General features: G+C 45.2%; 1 protein-coding gene across 3 annotated transcripts in view; it reads left to right on the forward strand.

Moving 5' to 3' along the window:
* Positions 1–20,569, forward strand: part of ascc3 (activating signal cointegrator 1 complex subunit 3) — a 97,412-nt gene that overhangs the window by 23,767 nt on the left and 53,076 nt on the right. For all 3 annotated transcript variants that reach the window (XM_030370039.1, XM_030370040.1, XM_030370041.1), the window contains exons 8-11: positions 412–537; positions 10,591–10,794; positions 11,416–11,556; positions 20,110–20,274. In XM_030370039.1, the coding sequence (XP_030225899.1) occupies positions 412–537; positions 10,591–10,794; positions 11,416–11,556; positions 20,110–20,274 (636 nt within the window). The remainder of the gene's footprint in view (positions 1–411; positions 538–10,590; positions 10,795–11,415; positions 11,557–20,109; positions 20,275–20,569) is intronic.

Genomic DNA, 20,569 nt, shown 5'->3' on the forward strand with positions numbered 1-20,569 from the left:
CAAGCCCTGATCCTCTACGGAAAGGGCATCGGAGCACATATCACTGTGCCAGCGGGCCTATTTCGTGACATCTCCCACCAGATAACCCAAAAACCTTTGCTTCAATCCAGGTTTTAGGATCTCCTCATTTTAAATCCAACTCTGTCTAAACCTCTGGCAGATGAACACAGACCTCTGCTAGGTGTGTCCCGCCTAGTGGAGAGAAAGGGAGAATCCAGATATTGGAATTAATGGAGGTTTCTTTAATGCCCCTTAGTTGATTGCCAAAATCATAATATATTCTGGCAAACGGGTTGTCGGCCACGGCAGGTTTGCAGTGCTTCAAATATATGATCCTTTTTTGAGTGGTGGAAGGTCATTTTATCCATGCTACCTTGGATTTGTGTTAATGTGCACGTTTATGGCGTTCAGCTGCTGCTGCCAGAGGGCATCAAGAGGGAAAACAACAAGATGTACGAGGAGGTGGAGATTCCACCCAACGACCCCAAGAGCCTTGGCATGGAGGAGAAACCTATTTACATCTCCCAACTTGATGAGGTAAGAAATGAAGTATACAACTATAGGCTGAAAGGTATATATATATCTATATATATTTATGTGTAAATATATGTATATATTAGTGCTGTCACTTTAACGCGTTATTAACGGCGTTAACGCAGACCAATTTTAACAGCGTTAATTTTTTCATTGCGTGATTAACGCTCTTTCGGCTTGGCAAACGTTCTCGTTTCTTCACCTGCTGTCTAGCAACAACTAGTCACATTAGAAAAACTACAACACCATACAGAAAATAGCTACACCGGAAACAAAACAACAAGCATGGCGCACAGGATACGGAGGATACGGAGCGGGTGAAAAACTCACCCGATCCGTATCCGTAAACACACACACACTTAAAAGTGTGTGTGTGTTTGTGTGTCACTCTGTTCGAGCCTGCACGAGAGATCAATGTTGTCGTTAGCTGTTACGCCTTTCTGACCAATCGCAGTTCAAGGCCCACCTGGGCTGTACCACTTCGGGAGGGGCAGCTCAGTTACACTAATCGACTTGGTTGCGACGTTGACAGTGAGTGTTGCGGCTGTTCAGTGAGTGAGAGGTTGCGGGCGCACAGCTCAGGCTGCCAGATGCTGCTGCAAGGAACTTTTATAAACGCAATAATGTTATCCCGCAGTAATCAGCCCGACAGCCCCAAAACGTTAACGGCCCACCGGGTATTCTCCCGACTCTCCCGATTACCACTCCGCCAACGTGTGTGTGTGTGTGTGTGTGTGTGTGTGTGTGTGTGTGTGTGTGTGTGTGTGTGTGTGTGTGTGTGTGTGTGTGTGTGTGTGTGTGTGTGTGTGTGTGTGTGTGTGTGTGTGTGTGTGAGAAATTTGATAGCCTGGTAATGTTTATAGGCTTACGTACGGTAGGAATATTCATACTGATTTAAATAATAAATGTTATTGTATTTCCCATCTTTGCTGAGCAAGAGTTTTGTTCGAAAGTTCAGTGATTGAAACAAATACAAGCGTGGGCTATTGAAGTTTTACGGTAGGCCCACCACTGTCATGCACCTACCCGATGTCAAGTGGACTGGGTTGAATTCACTGCAGGTCTCTCTTCTTATATCCATCGTACCAAATATATTTTATTACTGTCCTTCTCAACACTCTGATCTCAATAAATGGCTAGCAGCACGAAATCAAGGGATATTTAGAATGAAAAAAAAATTGCGATTAATTGCGATTATTCGCAAGTTAACTATGACATTAATGCGATTAATCGCGATTATATATTTTAATTAAAGGACACGTGGAATACCATGTTTTTCTGCCACCTTCGAACGGTATACCACGTGCCTGTAATTGCAACGTTGTCTGGTCAGTTTGGTGGTATCTAAATATGTACACAGAGTCTCTAGCCGCCTCCTCTTCAGTAGGTACCAGAGGCCTGGGACTGTAATGACCAGTGAGTGATGTTCTCTTTTAATGGAAGTGCTGTAGCTCTCAGCAGACACAATGACCTGTCAGTCTGATTGACATGTTGACTGGCACATGCACACACCCGCACCGAAACACATACAAGCATACCCGCACATACAAACCCACAGGCACAAACACACACACACACACACACAAACACACATCTAAGTACACACACAAACACACACATCTATCCTCCTGGTCCAGCAGACTTCACCCCTGTAGGGGTCAGCTGGCTGTACAGACAGGTGTTCAATCCACCCCCCACCTCCCCATGGGTCGTTTGGGAGAGGGGAGGCCAGAGGACGGAGATGACTGCGGCACAAGTCTGCACACATCATTGTCTCTGAAAGTCATTGCACCCATCCTGTCCAGGAGAGTGGACTTTGTCATCCATCATCGCAGCAGAACGAGTAAATATCTAGTGCTACCAAAGAGTTGTCCTTTCCTTTGTAAATCTGGCCTTTTGTTTATGAAGTCGCCCTCCCATTGGATCCGTTGGCCGTAAACCGATCAATTTTTGCCGCACTTCAAGTGACCCATGTAACTGTTCACTGCTCTTAACCTTCCTGTCACTCATGCTAATGAGTGCCATAGTAAACAGGGGTCACTCGGCTGTTTGTGTGTGTGTGTTTGTTTGTGTGCGTGCGTGTGTGTGTGTGTGTGTGTGTATTTCTCTGTATGCAGATGAGGACGCCATGACCAATTGATGTGGGCATGCCTCAGACTTGCCTACACATTCACTCCTGTTGTTTTCACAGTTTTTAAAGTGTGTGTGTGTGTGTGTGTGTGTGTGTGTGTGTGTGTGTGTGTGTGTGTGTGTGTGTGTGTGTGTGTGTGTGTGTGTGTGTGTGTGTGTGTGTGTGTGTGTGTGTGTGTGTGTGGGAGTGCTGCCTGTCAATTGCAATTTTCATCAGTGCTCCTTTAGTACTTGACTATTAATGTGTCCATTAGGCATACAGTTGTATGCATAAGCACAGGAGTGCAGTTTTGTTGGAGCAGCATTATGCATGCAAGACGGTCACGCCTGGGTTCTCTGGCGCTGACAGCGTCGGTGCCCGCGCCCCCTCCATTCACCGTTTGGAGATGCTGACCAGCATGATATGTAATCTATAGCAATTATCTGTCTATGCCCCCACCAAACACGCTGGCTTCCTCACTTTTCCGAAGAAGTATTATTTTCTGAACTTTACGGTTGAGTGTCTCTAGTTTATTTATTTGGTCAGTTAGCTCTGGGCAGAAGTTTAACAAATGTGTGAAGAAGGATGTCCAAGCTCAAACTGGCTATCTAGCTAGGTGTATTATTAATGCTAATTTATTACGTTTTATGTGTTATGAATTGACCTGGGGTAAACTGTTTCTAGAGGGAATACATTGTCATGAATGATAATGGGGAGTCCGAATATTTTTCAGTCCTAAGTGCATTTCTGTTATTCTTATGAACCACCAGTCACCAGTCCCTGTAAAGCAAATCCATTCACATGTTGTCAGAGGTAGAAGGTAAACATGTGCCGGTGGCTTGCTAACATCCACCAGATTTCTTAAAAGATCAACCGTAGCTTTGTCTGATTCTCACGGTACTTTCAACGCTGTGCTGAGCTTAGCATAAGTTCAGCCCATCGTACAATATTGTCAGAAGTATGTGCAAGTAGACTTGTAGAGCATTAAATGAGTGAATGAGGACGTAAAACATTGGCTACAGGTAAATATACCTCCTCAGAAACCGTTGGTATTGTTTGAGTCTTCTCTCCGTTACCATTTAGAGGAATGAGTCAAAATGGATCAGGAGGATTTATCCCCCTCTTGGGAGCTAATTTCCTGGAGAGGAGGAAACAATTAATTAAGGAATCCCACCGAGAAGGACGTTTTGTGTGTGGTTCTCTTTTACAGAGCTTCGATCAATAAGGCCTGACTTTTATTATTTTTATTATTATCCCCCGATAAACCAATACAGAACTATTGCCCACACCCTACCCTGCTAAATCCTGGTACTAAGTGGCTAACAAGAAGCCTCGGAGGTGCCATCTCAGTGTGCTCTCATCTTCTAAAAGGCTTGTCTGTCTCGTCTGCCTTCTCCTCCAGTCCGATCCAGTTTTTTTTCCCCTGATCTCGGCAGTAGGCCGCCTGCCTTCATCTCTACTGACAAAAGTCCCTGTGAAACAGATAGCCACAGATTGATACGGAGCCTCGTGCTGAGCAGTGTAAATGAGTCCACGCGAAGTGGCTCTGCTTTTCATTAACTTAAGCCCCTGTACATCTCCAAAACAAAGTGCTTTGCTCGTCTAAAGCGCCCTCTACACAATGGCTAATAAGTCTTTAGGTGTTGTTAAGCAAGCCCTTTGTGAGGCAGACAGAAATGTCTGATGCGCTTTCTCTTTCTCCCGTCTCCTCTCAACACACCCCTTTCCGGAGAGCGCAGATTGTCATTTATTGAAAGCTGTAATGGGAGAAACAGGGGCACGGCGGGCCTGGTGTGCTTTTAATAGCGCCGTGAAACATTAAAAGTGGTGAATTTATTAGGGTGCTTTTTAACTAATGAATCAGGGCCGTGGCGCCGCACTGCCAACACTGTGGTAAAAGCCTTCTTAATTCATCCGAATAAATATGTGGGGCGGCCGCGGGGGGATGTTGTCTGAGCGAGTGCAAATGTTGCTTCTATTGTAGCGCTGACGCGACTAATCATGCACTAAAAGCACCTCAAAACGCAAGCCGCGGTCGCTCAAATGGGGGCATAAGCCCGATGCACACAAATGCGCACACAGGCATGCCATGCACACACTCACACATATATACACACACACGCATACGTTTTTCTGTTTTTTGTCCACTTTTGATAGGAAATAACTCTCAAGGTTTGCGTCAGTCTGAACGGGGGGAGTTCCCGTAGGGGACGTGTTTTCATTGAGTAAAGATTCAGAAGCACAGTGAAGCCTGTTCCTGCAATGGGAAGCCCCTCATGGGGGAAGTGTATGAAAGTAGGAGCATAAGTGATGAGTGAACATACCCCACCGAGCTCAAATTGTGTATTTGCTCTCTCCCACTCACAGTTATTATACCTTAAGGAGTTCTTCCCTGTTTGATTTGATCCGGCTCAGGTCTCACACGCAAAATGATGAAGGGGTAATCTTCCCTCCCTCGATAGAAAAAGAAACAACTCTGTATATATATATAAAAATACCACTGGGAGAATTGATGGAGTCAGTTCACACACAGTCTTCTTCAAGTATTATTATCTGTTTTATGATACACACGAGCATTCGAGCAAAAGGGTACTCCTGCTCGCTCCTGTGACCTGCCTGCAGCCTGAATCGTGTCGCTGGGAACGACCCTAATGGAGAAACACAGTCTGGGGAGTTCAGTGGCTGGGTGACGTGTTTTGCACTCGTGCACTCCCAGAAGCCGTGGTGGTGACCGGGGTCTATAACCTGGAGTCAGCGGGGTTGGGAGAGTGGGAGGGGGTGGTCATTCGGGTTCTATCAGCCTCCGGTGTCGATAGCCCCCGGGTTCTCCCAAGTTTGACGTGTGGCCCGTCCTCCCAGCCGGCAGCCCTGCCGATCCCACGAGATGGGCCAGAGGAGTGGAGCAGCAGCGGGCCATCTATAATTAATCCACCTTGATTGCGTTTCCTAATTCACTTTTGATGAGTTCCCTTTTTACATCCCACACGTGTGTGTGTGTGGGTGTGTGTGCGTGTGTGTCTTGGTTCCCGATCTGGGAGCTGGAGCGTGTGCAGGGGATGTTGGGCAACGACGCAGGTCGCTGAGGAACATTGAGGTGTACCAGCGCTTGGGCAAGGTGCCGGATGGCTTGGTTTATTCCATCTGGAACCACGGCTGGACACTCCAGCCGCTTTTTTGTCTGTATGCATATATATTGTCTGTATATGCAGAAACCTTCCCTCAAAGGTACGGTGGGGGGCTATGCTCGCCTGGTAGGGCTTTTGCAGGGCTCATGAGGGTCTAGTGCTTTTTCAGCAGGTGCCCATGGATTAAGTGATGGATGGCCTAGCTCTCCCTCTCGTGTTCCCTTTTTACTATCTCCTGGCCAGCCTCACTGCTCTCTCCCTGTTCCCTGTTCCCTCTCTCCCTCTCCCCCCCCCCCCGCCGCTTCCTGCTGCTGATCCGTAGGGAAATGAATGGGCCTCCTGTTTGCTGCATCTGCATCTCACTCCATCAAACGCCGCCATGCATCTGGTGTGTGTGTGTGTGTGTGTGTGTGTGTGTGTGTGTGTGTGTGTGTGTGTGTGTGTGTGTGTGTGTGTGTGTGTGTGTGTGTGTGTGTGTGTGTGTGTGTGAGAGAGTGTTATTTTTGTGTTTGGCCAGGTAATTTTGTACCCTGTGCGTAGGCTTGGAGAGGACCGATAAGCTCTTTGCTAAATCTGCCAATTAAAAGTTGATCACGGAGTCAATGCAAATGGAATGAAACGGAACCAGAAAGTAATTAAAAGGATAGCGTGAAAATGACAACAATTATATCTCTTAGCTTTCCATTACGGATTCAGGGGGATTTAATTAGTGAGGCAGGCTTCTATAGAGACTCATACGACCGATCATGCTGTAATGTACAGTAAAAAAATTACTAGAATACAAACTGCATCTATAGTTGAATTAGTTGAAGTGATACCCGCGCATCCTGGTACCAAAGGACATGAAGTTGGTATTTAGATATAGGTGTTGAATAATTACTGCGATCTTTGTGGGGCCAATTAGAGTGTTTTAAGTGGCTGTTGGATTGGCAGGCTATTCCCATTCCTCCCAGTTTGTCCATATGGCCAGAGGCTGTGTATCCACTTTGTTAATGAGCCCGTCAGCTTTCATCCACTCAGCATAGGCAGAAGTAGTCCGAGGGACGGACTGGGAAAACAGCTCTCTCCCCTGAATGGTCCAACACCTCCTCTGAAAGCTTTGCTGATCACCGTTGCTACATACTGAGAACAAATCATGTCCACTCACTCTTGTCCCTTGCTCTCCAACACAAAAACACTGAAGGCACTTTGTTATGCCGGCTTTCTTATCCATGTCATTCTTTCCCCCCACATTGTATAAATGTCTTTGCGTACCTTTTCATACAACAACCACAGTATCCCCTCTTGCATGGAAGGCCCTTCACAATGGGACGCCAGCTGGGACTAAGAGATGTGTTCTGCCCTAAACTGGCGACAGCTGCTCTCATTTGATATTTTATTTAACCCGGCCACCGAAAGGTTGACCACAGATGCTTATGGACCTCTATTAGCCAGCTGGGCATGGCAGTGTATCCGCTGACAGTGTTTAAATATTGTGCATAATGTAGTGCTCCGGGATGGTTTATGATGACCACAGTCGGGCACTTTGATATGAATTAATATCAGGAGGGACGTGAATTTGGCACTTGTGTTCCAGTCCAGGGATTCAGCTTTCATTGCCGTTATTGTAACTCAATGGCTTAGGTTGAGGCCAAATACGATAGGACATCCGCACAACATGATGTCAAAACGCTTGTCTTGAGTAAGTGAACCAGGAGAATCCAAACCAGCACACCCATGTTGAAGAATTCATTGTTCACCCTGAATTTCAATGATGAAGTTAAGTCTTCCCATGTAAAAGTAAGGCTGCCTAACTCTGTTGTGGGTAATTGACTTGGCCTTCCCCCAGGTCATGTAAATTGGATTTTGAAGCTCAAAGTGGAGCTTCGGTGTATATAAGTTCAAGTGACAAGTCACAAGGTCCAGACACTGACAGATTGATTTGAGATAAGTTAATTGGCACAAAATAAAACGACAGAATTGTTGCATATTTACAAGGGTTTCTCAGTCTTACTTAATATGCACTCTTCTAAAAGTGGTTGAGAATGCATTCTCTGACTGATCAAGGCTCAAGGTACTTCCGGCCCTGTTTAAAAAGAAGTATTCATGGCGAATTTCAATAAACAGAAATACATTAAATGTTGTGCTGGAGGCGGGATATTTGCATTTCCTCCCAAATGGCTTCCAGACAGTGCACATGAATGTTTAGGGAGATTTCTGTTTCCAGCGCGACGAGAAAGCAATGGATTCACTATAAACGTCGGTGGTTTACGAAGCTTGGTGATGCTGTAAACAAGAATAAACTCAGCATTAACAATGTTGTAAGATCCTTAGTATCGCCACTATACAACCTCCTAAAGGACACAACATTTCTTCCAGGTGGGCCGTGACGCTTCCCTCGTCAAAAAAGGTTTTTTTATGACGTTGTGGACTTCGGTGTTTACTGCCAGACACCAACCACCCCACGCAGTACAGTAACTAGCCCTCCTGGCGTAAACACTCAGCACACCCGAGAAATGGCATATGGCAAGGAATGGCTGCTTCTCCAATTGGATGAGGCATGCACATGAATTACCATAACAATGAAGTCACAAGTATTTTTTAAGAAAGACAGGTTGAATAGATTAAAAGCAACCCCCCCCCCCCCAAAAAAAAAGAAAAACGAAGCTATTTTCGAAGACCATTAAAAAGGAGGGGACTTCCTATTTACAACATGTGTGCTTTACTGCAAGGTGAACATTGGGGCGGGCATACATTTGCATGCATTAGCATGTTTAAAGAGAGCAGGGACCCTGGCTTCTCGTTACAAACAGACAAAGTCGATAAATCAAAACGAGGGCCAAGACGCTCAAGCGATCACGCAAGAGCTTTTGCGTCGCCGCGCAGACGCCAGAGAGGAGCAGGAGGGGGGGCTGCATGGCGAGAAGAGCTCCGGTGGAACCTGGTGGTCCGTAATACCAGGATGAATATTTATAAGTAGTCACTCCACGGACCTGGGCCTTTGGGGAAATCATTTGGGGGAGCCGGAGGTAACTAGGAGGGCCATCCCTTTTCTTTTAGAGAGGGAACAGGAGAGCAGCCACCGCAGTCATTGAGACTGAAAACAGGGATGAGAACCGGGCTAATATTATTATTCCTACCCATTTAGTCAGAGGCTGTGTGGGCGTGTGGCGGGCAAGCGCGTAGGCGGTATGTTTGTTTGCTTCCTTTTGACGACGCGTTAGCCTCGTTAGGAGCTAAACAATAGAAAGCACTTTTATCGCAAGGTCTGACGGCGAGACGCTTGTTTAATTGAAACCAGCAATTTGCGTCGCACACCTGGCCATGGGCTGCGTGGAAAGATGTTAACCGCCGAACAGGATGTCATCAAATCATGAAGACATGGCGCCTGCCCCCACCCACACACCCCCCTCCCCATTGACTCCTACTATGTAATATCCCTCTGAAAAACCCACATACCTCATTCAGCCCTTGCATCTCAAGTGGAGTCTTAATAAAGTTGCTCTTTGATGCATTAATAACCCCCATCCCCCCTGCTACTCCAAGGAGTAGAGCAGAAGTTGAGGCTGGTGCCCCGCCCGCCGCACACTCCTTAATTATTTCTTTCTATGAGTGGTGGTGGAGCGAGACGGAGGAGCGCAGGAGGAAAGTGATGACATGCTTCTAATGAATCCCTGAATAAATGATACTGCTGTCTAAGCTCTGGGCATCCCGAGCCACCCTGGAGCTGAGGATAGAGGTGGAGACAAGGGAGAGGGAGGGAGGGAGGCAGGGTAGAGATCCTTGAGGGAGGGAGGCACCGAGGAGACTGGGTGAATCAGCTGGCGCATCGTGCAGGGCGGAGCAGCCCGCCCAGTCCAGAAGGGGGCCATTTGTCTTTGCTCCGTCTCAGAAGGCATCAGAGCTGTTTGTCCTTCAATGGGAGGAAATTGGCTGCCCGTGCGGTGGCTGAAGCATAGACTGTAAACAATACGGACGTAACGCCCGTTACGTCTCCCGTTGGTTTACACACTGCCATTATGGAGACGTTGATTTCGCCTTTATTGGCGCTGTGGCTTGTGAATTTTGCAACCAGCAGCCGAAACTATCCATATTTGGCACATTGAGGGCGGGAATTGAAAAGCTGCCTGGCAGTACTCTATGGCCAATCTCGTTAATACTCATTCCTTAATATCTTTTTAATGAAATAAAACCATCAAGAGGGACCTCTCCATAACAAGTCCAGAGATGTTAGTATTGAGCCATTTTGACCCTATACATGTATCAAATCGCATTGGCTGCCGCTTGGGCTGACCGCAGTTTGATCTTTTACACATGCTGTGTCTATTGGTGGCTCCATCTGCCCTTCAGGGAGATACCAACGTTCTACGTATCTGAGGCACTGCTAGATGGAAGGTTGTTGTCCACCCAATGTTGCCACAGTGAGGCCATGTAAAGATCAGCCCTGAGTGACAGCTGTTTCCACCACTCACACACTGTGCCCGCCTCTACATAAACCTCTGGCCTTGTTGGTCTGGTAGAAGGAAGTAACTTCTCAATCATGGACTCCATGGACAGCTGTTCACTCTCCACACATCACACACACATGATCGCATTACACTTTGAGCGCTGAAATCGTTTTGGGTTGTTTCTCTCTGCAAGATAATAATTATGAAATGCAATCACCGTTTACACTGCTGAAAAATGTTAAAATATGCTCCTGCTAATTTGCTTAGAACACGAGCATAGAATAATGGTTGATTCAGAAACTCATTATTTCCGCCATTCTCTATCTCCCTTTGTGTGTGTGTGTGTGTGTGTGTGTGTGTGTGTGTGTGTGTGTGTGTGTGTGTGTGTACCCAGATCGGGCAGCTGGTGTTCAAGGGGATGGAGCGTCTGAACCGCATCCAGTCCATCGTGTTCGAGACGGCCTACAACACCAACGAGAACCTGCTGATCTGCGCGCCCACCGGTGCCGGCAAGACCAACATCGCCATGCTCTGCGTCCTCCACGAGATCCGGCAGCACGTGCAGCCCGGCGGCGTCCTCAAGAAGGACGCGTTCAAGGTTCTGATTGCTGTGGACACACACACACTTATCGCACAAATGTTCATGCGCAGGCAAGCATGCTCAGATGTATGCACACATGCATACACAGACGGACACACGAACGATGGCATTATGAAGACATCAGAAACTTCTGTGCACACACTCGCAAACGTGCACGCTCAAACACTGATATACACACAGAAGCACACACTCACAACATGCCCACCCGCATTCAAACATTAACGGCTGCCACAGCCGGCACCCGCCAGTGACGGTAGCCCACTTTTCATACATCACCATTAAACTTTCTCCATCCAATGGGCTGGCGTCATATTTCACAATAAATTGTGATTTGTGCTGGTTGCCAGGGAACAAATGATAGCACAACGTTGGCTCATTTATCATTAGTGTCCTTCTCCCTCCCTACTTCCCTCCATCCTTCTGTCCTTCCCTTGCCTCTTTCTCTCTTCCCCTCATCTTCCCCTCCCTCAATGCCCCCTGCCTTCCGCCTCTCTCTCACTCTCTCACTCTCTCTCACTCTATATATCTCTCACTCTCTATATGGCTCTCTCTCTCTCTCCCTCTCTCCCTCTCCCACACTCTACATTTCTCTCTCTCTCATTCTCTCTCCTGCTGTAGATCGTCTATGTGGCTCCTATGAAGGCCCTGGCAGCTGAGATGACTAAATACTTCAGTAAGCGCCTGGAGCCGCTGGGCATCAGTGTCAAAGAGCTCACTGGGGACATGCAGCTCACCAAAGGAGAGATTTTGCGCACACAGGTACCTTACTCCATGGGGATGTTGGAATCAAGGGGGGTGGAGATGCACACATAAATCCACCAGCCCTAACATAAACGTAAGAAAAGTAACATGGGTGCTTTGGTTCACAAATCAGATTCATTCATCCAAAGTCTGATTGCAAACAAGCTCAAATCTAGGTGAACAGGGCGTTTCATTTCTTTGGACTCATGGTTGTTTTGACCAATCATGCTGCTGTAGGCGGGGCTCTGTACATCATTGGTAATTTTCTGCGTACACAAACTCAAGCAGTAGTAAAAATTAAAAAGTGTCTGTAAAGGTTTCATATCAACACAATGTACACTGGCCGCTGTAGACGTACATGTATTAAAATTCCCTTCTTAAAGCTTCATCCACAAAAGATTAGTTTCTTTGGTTGAAAATCTCTGTAGCGAAACAGGAAGCAAGGCGTAACTCCTTCCTCAATTTTTAGTTTCCGACCCAGGCTCTGTGCTGTCTCAGAAGTTGTACCAGCCATCATCCGTGACGTCATTAAATGTATTACCATCACCCAATGTTTTTTTAAGCGACCGGTTTGAGAGTGAGGATTGGCCTTCTACGTAGCGTCAGCATTGTTTGTTCGATTTTCGCTCCAAGTGGCAGAATTCATCCATAATTCATTCAAGGCCGGAATTGAAAACCATACTCATATTCAATCCTTTATAACTTGTAAATATAATTCAATAGATAATTTATGAAAGAGTTTGATCAGGACCTCTCAAAATACATTATATGCAGATAAGCTCGCCACTGATATCCAAATTGAACAAAGAAAATATTATTTGCTTTGTATTACCAGAATTAAATCCCTTTATGTCTTTCGGTTGACTTGGAATGGTGGTGTGCTACTATGCCACTACCTAAGGCGAAAGGCCACCAAAGGCTGTTAGAGGAACTAGTTAAAAAGGAATGATTGAATAGATATCCTACCATACTAAATATATGTACTCTAGCTCTGCCAAATGGATTTGGTGATCGGGGCATTACTGTGTCGGAGTCCATGTTGGGACTTGTTTAAGACACCATATTGACAGAAAAGCTGTCACAAAAACGTCTCGCCAATACCCCAGGCAACACCTGTTAGCGGGCTAGATGTGACATATCTAGCTGCATGTATCGATGCACCCCAATGGACGTAGAAGACAGGGAACACAGGCCACACTCCCCTCAGATGTCCCCAAAGCCCCCACATGAAGCATTGACTCATCTCCCACAGTCTGTTCTCTATGAGTCATGCATGGGTCACCCGAAGGTCTGCAGGGCAGAAGATTGATTTATTTCTGTGACTATTTGTGTGTGTGTGTGTGTGTGTGTGTGTGTGTGTGTGTGTGTGTGTGTGTGTGTGTGTGTGTGTGTGTGTGTGTGTGTGTGTCTGTGTGTGTGTGTGTGTGTGTGTGTGTGTGTGTTCAATAGACCATTTGTCTGTGATTATCGAACAAGTCAGCTTGCCACTGTTGAGTTCTTAAACCCTTCTGGTCTTTGAAGGTCTTGCATGTTTTTTTTTAAAAATGTCCTTCCGCCATTTCATCCCCCCATTTCTAAATGTTGCTAAGTTTTCTTATGCTGCTTTTTATTTCTTTAAGAATATGTCTTGCTTAAAAGGATTAAAAGAGGCATTTGTAATCCAAGGTGACAACATTCAACATTTGTGACGTGGTTTTATCGCAAGCGGTTTTCACAGAGCGCTCCTTGCCCTGAGACCAACAGTGTGAGTGATTTTGCAGGTGAACCGTATGCCTCATCTAACACCTAATACTTCCCATAACAATTTGATTCTTTGTTGTTTACAAATAAATGAGGCAAACCCATGTCTAGACATGTGAAGGCTTTTCCTGAAACACCCCCTCCTTCACCACATTTGGCTACCTCTGCACGTAATGAGATTGGTGCTAGAATCTCCGTTATACAAGATAATTGATGAGGCCGCGGGCCTCTTGTTGTTGACATCGTAATCACAGTCTTGCTCAGAATCTTCTGTGGGCCCCTAGAAGTGGTGCAGTTAAATGTATAAGGCGTTTGTCAACATATATGATTGGCTTACTGATGACTAGAAATGAATAGACTTGCCCTCTATTCTCCATGGACTCCCACTTTGGCAGAAGCTTTTGTCCTCAGATTCCCTTTTCACGATCAATTTTAACACTATACTTGTTATTAAAACATTGATTTTAGGGGACAGGAAGACAAAGAGTGTAACGCAATGTGGCCATTGGAAGTTCCTCATCTTTCCCTTTGCTAAGAAGGGTATTGTGGCCTATTTAGTTTTTTTTATCTTGTAAGCTTGCATATTCAATGCTAGACTAATGCACTAATTGATTCCATTTTGGTCCCAATCAGTCCATAGCAGAATTATAGTCGAATGATTTTTAATCAGTATTCACATCTATTATGCATTATTCACATTCAAGATAATATTCTAAAGTTATCATGTTTTCTCGTCCACTCTCACTCTCTACCTCTGTTGTTCTTGCATGTCCTCTGTTCCCAAATTAAGTGGTGCTTTTTCTACCGATAGAGTTTTCATTGCCATGGTGTTGGGTCTTTTGAGGTATATACATAAATCCGCTGATTCAAAGAAGGCAAAGGGCAGTGCCTTTAGATGCGGGCACTCTAATTCAAATGGTAGAGGATAGCTGGGAGGGAAAACAAAAAGTGTTGGCTAAAGAAATTGAAATGACACTTGCAAGTGCTTGCTTTTTCTAATCCCATCAAAGCATTGCAACACAATGACTTCCGTTTGCTCAAGTATTGGTGCAGCCTTGGCAAATTGCACCCTTATTCAAAGAGTCTGCCAGGCTACTTTGAGGCAAATTGGTTCTTTCTTGCATTAACATGATAGCTTGGCTGATGTTAGAGACCTTTGCACAGAACTTTAATTTGACTGCTGTTGCATCTGTATTTATTGCGTTTTTTATGTTTGTGATGGGTTTTACCAATACAGGCATGTCGCATTAAGAAGCCAAAATAATTCAGCTAACAATAAAATAATATTCAAATAACTTTTTGTGTTTAGGAAATGAAGAAAAGCTAATAAAGGCACTGAAGTAAGAGTGTTTGCTCCTTTTTTATTTAGACCACGCTTAAAACATGGTTCATTGGTTGAAAAATCAAAGACCGTGTGCTATCCCAGCCAAACTATCCCTCAAGGCCCCAGGACTTTTCCTTAAGGACAACATGTCTTGAAAAGGGAGCAGACATACTAAAACACAATTAACATAACATGCACACACACATATTACTGAAAATGGCCCAAAAATGTAAACAAAGGAATTGGCTCAGATAGATGGCATTGGCTTTGATAAACTATTTTTCTCATATTATTTTCTTATTATATCACTCTATCTGGCGTAGTTTAATGTGTAGTGTGGGGTAGAATCATTGAGCTAAGGTTATACTACACATTTTATAACATTTTATAATCCTGCTTTGTAAGGTTAGGATGACAAACTATATTAATGAAATGTTCAGTCAATGTATGAAGAATATTCATACATTGTCATGAGCTGAATTGTACTCTCAAACATTATTCCTAGCAAACCTTAAAGAAACCTAATTCATCATTATTTATTAATGCACAGAGAACATTAACACTAAAAACACCAAACTGGAAATTAATACATCCATGTCGGCCAATGTCTTCGTATTCAACATGTTTTCAGATAATCTACATTGTTAGATGCTAATCCCTTCCTCTGGTATCGAATGTCATCTAACCATTGCTACATTTATCACACCGCGTCATTTTGGCAGCCCTAGTGTTTGAGGCCTATTTGTCGATCAAGATAACACAGATTACGCCTCTACATCATCCTAGCAATCTTCGGTCTACAACTTTTGGTAATCATACCGTGCGACTAGGGAATTTGAGCATATGTATGACTGAACTATTCTACTTAATACTCTTTAATCTTTGTGCAACAGTTGTCCCAACGTGGCCCAGGCTGACTCTCGCCTCCCACTCATGCCACAGTAAAGCCATCGCTCCAACGTTAATAAGAGGGAGTTCTATTGATGGAGGAAGGGGGTTGCTGGAGCAAAACGGAGAGCTAAAGGCAGAAGGAATGCGGGAGACTGTTAGTATAGAGGGAGATTGAGGTGTGGGGAGAGAGGGTGAGAGGTGGTGGATGGAGTCTGACAGGCCGGACGCTGAGAGGAAATCACTAAACGGGCTGCCAGCACCAGATTTATCTGTCTATCACATGCAGAAGAACAGGATCCTACAAAGGGTTGTGAGGCTGAGGCATTTCAACATGTCCAGGCCTTGTGGGTGGACTCAGTTTCAAGTCCTCGTTGAAACTGAAAGGTCACTTTCAGTAGGGTCATGGAAAGTATTTTCTATACAAAGAAAATGATCAGCTCTTTTAAATAATAGATTCAATCTCTGAGTCCCAGATAACTCTGTCTACCCCCAACCCTCTCCTACTCCTCCCCGTTTGTCCAGTCTCTTCATTTTTGACAGTTTTGTGTGTGTGTGTGTGTGTGTGTTTGTGTGTGTGTGTGTGTGTGCACAGAGCATCCCAGATGAGAGTCTGGCCACATTTAATGAAGGTCAAAGTGACGCCTGACATTGTAATACCAATTGTCTCGTTGCTCAGGGCTTCTTTTTAATATTTTGCCATAGCCTCCCTCTGGCATGAAACAGGCACTAGCACACACTTACAACCACACACACAAACACACATACGCTCACACACACACACACGCACACGCACAATCACAATCTTCAGTACTTTTGACAGTCCTGCCAAGAGAGAAAATAACTAAACTAAAGTTTTTGCACGGGGGGGGGTGGGGACACAGCTCACCATCCACTGCTACTTCAACAGCACTGCTGGTTTAAAGGGGTCGGGGCTCTGTGCAATCATGCCCACAGACCACATCTTAAACCCCTACCGGCAGGTATTATGAAACTATCAGCCCTCGTGGTCTTAACCAAACACACTGCACAGAGCCAGCGATGGGATTGGGATGGATTTCAAATTCAGCATGATAGAAAAAAAAATAATAATCAAGTAAAGGATCAGACTGATATCGTTCCAGTGTGATTGAGGAGTTCACACACACACTTAGAAGGGCTTCCAAGATAATTAGTGCGGGGGGGGGGGGGTTATAGAGTGGTGGTGCTACTCTCAAGAGGAGGGATGAGGAGTGAGCAGAGGACTATATGAGGATTGTTCAGAACGTGGTAGTAAAGGGGAATTATGAAAACTATCTGTAGATTTTTTTTTTTTTCTTTATCTCATCGCGGATTTTACTTCTAAAATAGTGCAGACGGATTCCATTAAAATGATGAAGAGGGAAATTCAGAGATGAAGGGAAATGGCTAAATGGAAGTGCCTTTTGCTGAGCCTCTGCAGGATGAGAGGCTAATAGGATTTTGTGGCGTGTTTTCCAACATTCAGTGTCTATCTGTCTTAAAGCATATTTCAGTGTCATTGGAATCGGCAGAATGTTTAATTGTCCCGACTTGATACCTTGCTCTTGTTTGCTGGCGATTAAAGCTCTGCTGTTAAGCTAACAGCTTTATTTTAACTACCAAGTTCTGTGTACAATGTTATATTCGTATGCAAAAAGTTAAATCATGTGTAGTTAAAATCGACAGATTTACTAATGTCTTTATGACATGTTGAACAATCTGTCGAAACCAATGTCGATGTTTATGGTGGGTGGCGTGCTGAAACATCCACTTATCCACCCACGCTCATGGCGGTGAAAGAGAGAGACACTGCCTGGGCGAGTAGTATGGCGAATATCCTCCTCCCCTTGTACACAGCTTGGAATCTCAAAGAAAATAAATACAGGAAGAAATGATGGATGTTGTGTCATCCAGTTTTCAAGACCCCTCATCTCTTCACGTGAACCCTCAACAAAGATGGAGGGGACACACACACACACACACACCAACACACATATGGAGTTTGATTATTTTTTTATGCGCTTGCTTTGACAAGCCATTAGTCGTTCACAGATCGGAAGAGTGAACAAGTCTCTCCAGCTTGGGCCCCCCTCCCACCATTTATACTGACCCCCCGTGTAGCCACCACCACCCCTCCACCCTCCTCTACCAGCCTCTTCTGCCCACCCACACCCTCTTCATGGCTGCGATAGTTACCATGGAAACAGTAAAGGGGGTTTCGGAAGCTTCGGGCGCGTGTATTGCAGTGTTCAGGCGGGTGGCAGTCTGGCACTTTCCAAATCTCCGTCATCTTCTACCTTCTTTTTTGGACACGAAAGAGGGAGGAGCAGGGGGGAGGTGGAGAGGTTGAAGGAATGCTAGAAGTTGTGCCGGGGACAGCCTGACGTGCTAGCCCGACACACTGATAGTGAAGCGTACCGTCAGCACGACATGCCGGAAGACGGGACAGGGAGATGGAGAGGGCGAGAGAGAGAGAGAGTAAGTCGTGCTGCTATAACGGAACCTCAGCGAGACAGACGCACAGACGGCAGCATGAGTAATTAGGAGTTAAGTGCTTCTAGTTGGGGAGACCTGTCAGGGTCGGTGTTCTGCACGGCTGCACACATCACTGCCAGCCCGCAACCTCCCACGCCACACACACACACAAGTGGGAGGGTCGCCAACTCATCGGCACTATTTCAGGTAACCGTGTGTTCAAATGTAAAGTGCAACCCATTTTACGACTCGAGGGAATGCACTGTTGAAATTAGTTTTTGTTTCTTTTCCTATATTGTTGTCGTATTTTTCCGTCTAATACCACGTCTAGCGTAGTCTGGTTGAAAATGTCATCCGCAAAACGAAAGCAACCAGAGATATATCTGAGGTACCCAGATACCCAAAAAATCACAATCCTGCAATTAACAGAAATAGAAGAAATACACATGAATTTTGATTCCACGGTTGAGTCGAACAACTGGGCTGTTTCCGCGCGCCACCTTGTGTGTGTGTGTTTGTGCAGTAATTAAGAAAGCACTTTGGCCGGCGCACTGTTTGCCAGGGTTTCCATTTAGATTAACCAGCAGCTCCAATTAGGAGCAGACGCCTCCTTTTCCTGCTAGTCTCCAATGGCTGGATAGATTGATTATAAATGCAAACTAGGGAGGATTTAATGAACTGCTTTTACACAAAGTGTTTAATAGGAATTTTCACACTCACAGACAGGTTGCCAAACAGCTAGCACACCATTAATTATGCATTGTTGTGTTTTTCTATGCGGTAAAAAAAAGAAAGAAAGAAAAGCAGATTGTAATTGTGTGGCAGCATTAGACACTTTAGATGACCTACCAAGAATGGGTGTATTAATTACCGGTACTGAAAGCAAACAGTTGAACGTAGGACTAAAGGGGCTAATGTTAGCATGACATGTGGCCATGTAGTCTGCCATGAACCTGGCCCCCGGTACTGTGATTCACTGGCTAGCATATGTATGGAGATGAGGCCTTAGGCAGCAGTCTGGCCCTGCTTGATACTATGAAACAGAGACAATGAATCCGAGGGATGATTGTTTGGGTCCGGCCCTGCGTGAGACCATGAATCCGAGGGATGAGTGTTTGGGTCCGGCCCTGCATGAGATCATGCATCAGAGAAATGAGTGTTTGGGTTCTAGCTCGGTCCCTTCTAGCCCTCCATTACTGCTCCGGTATCATTCGAGGGACTCCCGTTGAGTGCAAGGGCGATCAAAGCCCTGAGCACATGCATAATAGCACGCAGTCTGGTAAAAGGCTTTATTCCACTTGACCTTGTTTGTGTAACAGTTCTTCAGATTTGGGATCATTATGTTATGTGTTTATACTTTCTCGTGAAGTATGTTCAATAATAGAGTGCCGCAGCTTGCGTATCCACCTCACCAATGTGACATTACTGTGCTCAAATATTCGAGTCAGCAATGCAACCCTAAATACCCTCCAAAACACTCTGATTCGCAAGAACTCTGCAACAGAGGAAGCTTTGCAGCGTTTTATTTGTCATTTATTTACGAAAAAAAATATTAACTTTTTTTTGGTTGGCTTATGCTTTTTCGTCTTTTGTACTCTAAAGCAGCACTTTCTCATAGCTAGTTAGGTAGCAGTGGAATGCAGTTTGTAAATTCCATTACCCTGTATTATAAATCAACTTTTACCTCTGCTTTGGTAATAATGCAATTTCCCAGTGGGAGTTAATAAAGAGCAATCTTATTGAATGAAATCTGATCTTGAGAATCATGATATCCGGAGCTAGTTGGTTTTTTTTTATCGAGTCAAGTGCAACAAAAGTCTCATAATTAAAGCTCAAATGTTGTTGACTCTACGGCATGTATACATAATTTATATTCGGTTTAGAAGGTTTATCCGCTGTGTATTTTTCATGATCTTTATTATAGAAAATTAAAGTTACTGTAGTGATCTACTGGTCAGGTCTTGCACACTCTAACATGGCAGCCAAGGCTGGGAATGGTGGTGATAATGATGCTGAACTGTAACAAGCTGTGACCACATTATCGATGCAGTCCAATAGAAACGCTTGCTGGTCAATGTGTTTTGCAAACAAATGTGTGGATTTCTGCCCCAGTCTCAAAACCCTGTGTTGGTGATGTGTGGCAGATGTTGGTTACCACCCCGGAGAAGTGGGACGTGGTGACCAGGAAGTCCGTGGGGGACGTGGCCCTGTCCCAGATAGTCAAACTGCTGATCCTGGACGAGGTGCACCTGCTCCATGAGGACAGAGGTCCAGTCCTGGAGAGCCTGGTAGCCAGGACCATCAGACAGGTGAGGCTCCTCCGTAGCGTCTGCCATGAACGCATCTCGCTCTCGCTCTGTCTGTCTGTCTGTCTGTCTGTCTGTCTGTCTGTCTGTCTGTCTGTCTGTCGCTCTCTCTCTCTACCTTCCCCTGACTAGCAAGTGCACAAAAATGCCAGTGTGTGTATCTGAATCAGCTGTTTGATGTCTGATACAGATGATACCTCCGCTGCTCACACAATAATGTGTGTGCTTTCTTTTTTTCCTGTTACTTTTTCTTTCTTCTGTTTCTTATTTATTTCACTAAACTGTATTCGCCTCAAAA

The sequence above is a fragment of the Gadus morhua genome, chromosome 11, assembly GCF_902167405.1.
Source record: "Gadus morhua chromosome 11, gadMor3.0, whole genome shotgun sequence".
Lineage (NCBI taxonomy): Eukaryota > Metazoa > Chordata > Actinopteri > Gadiformes > Gadidae > Gadus > Gadus morhua.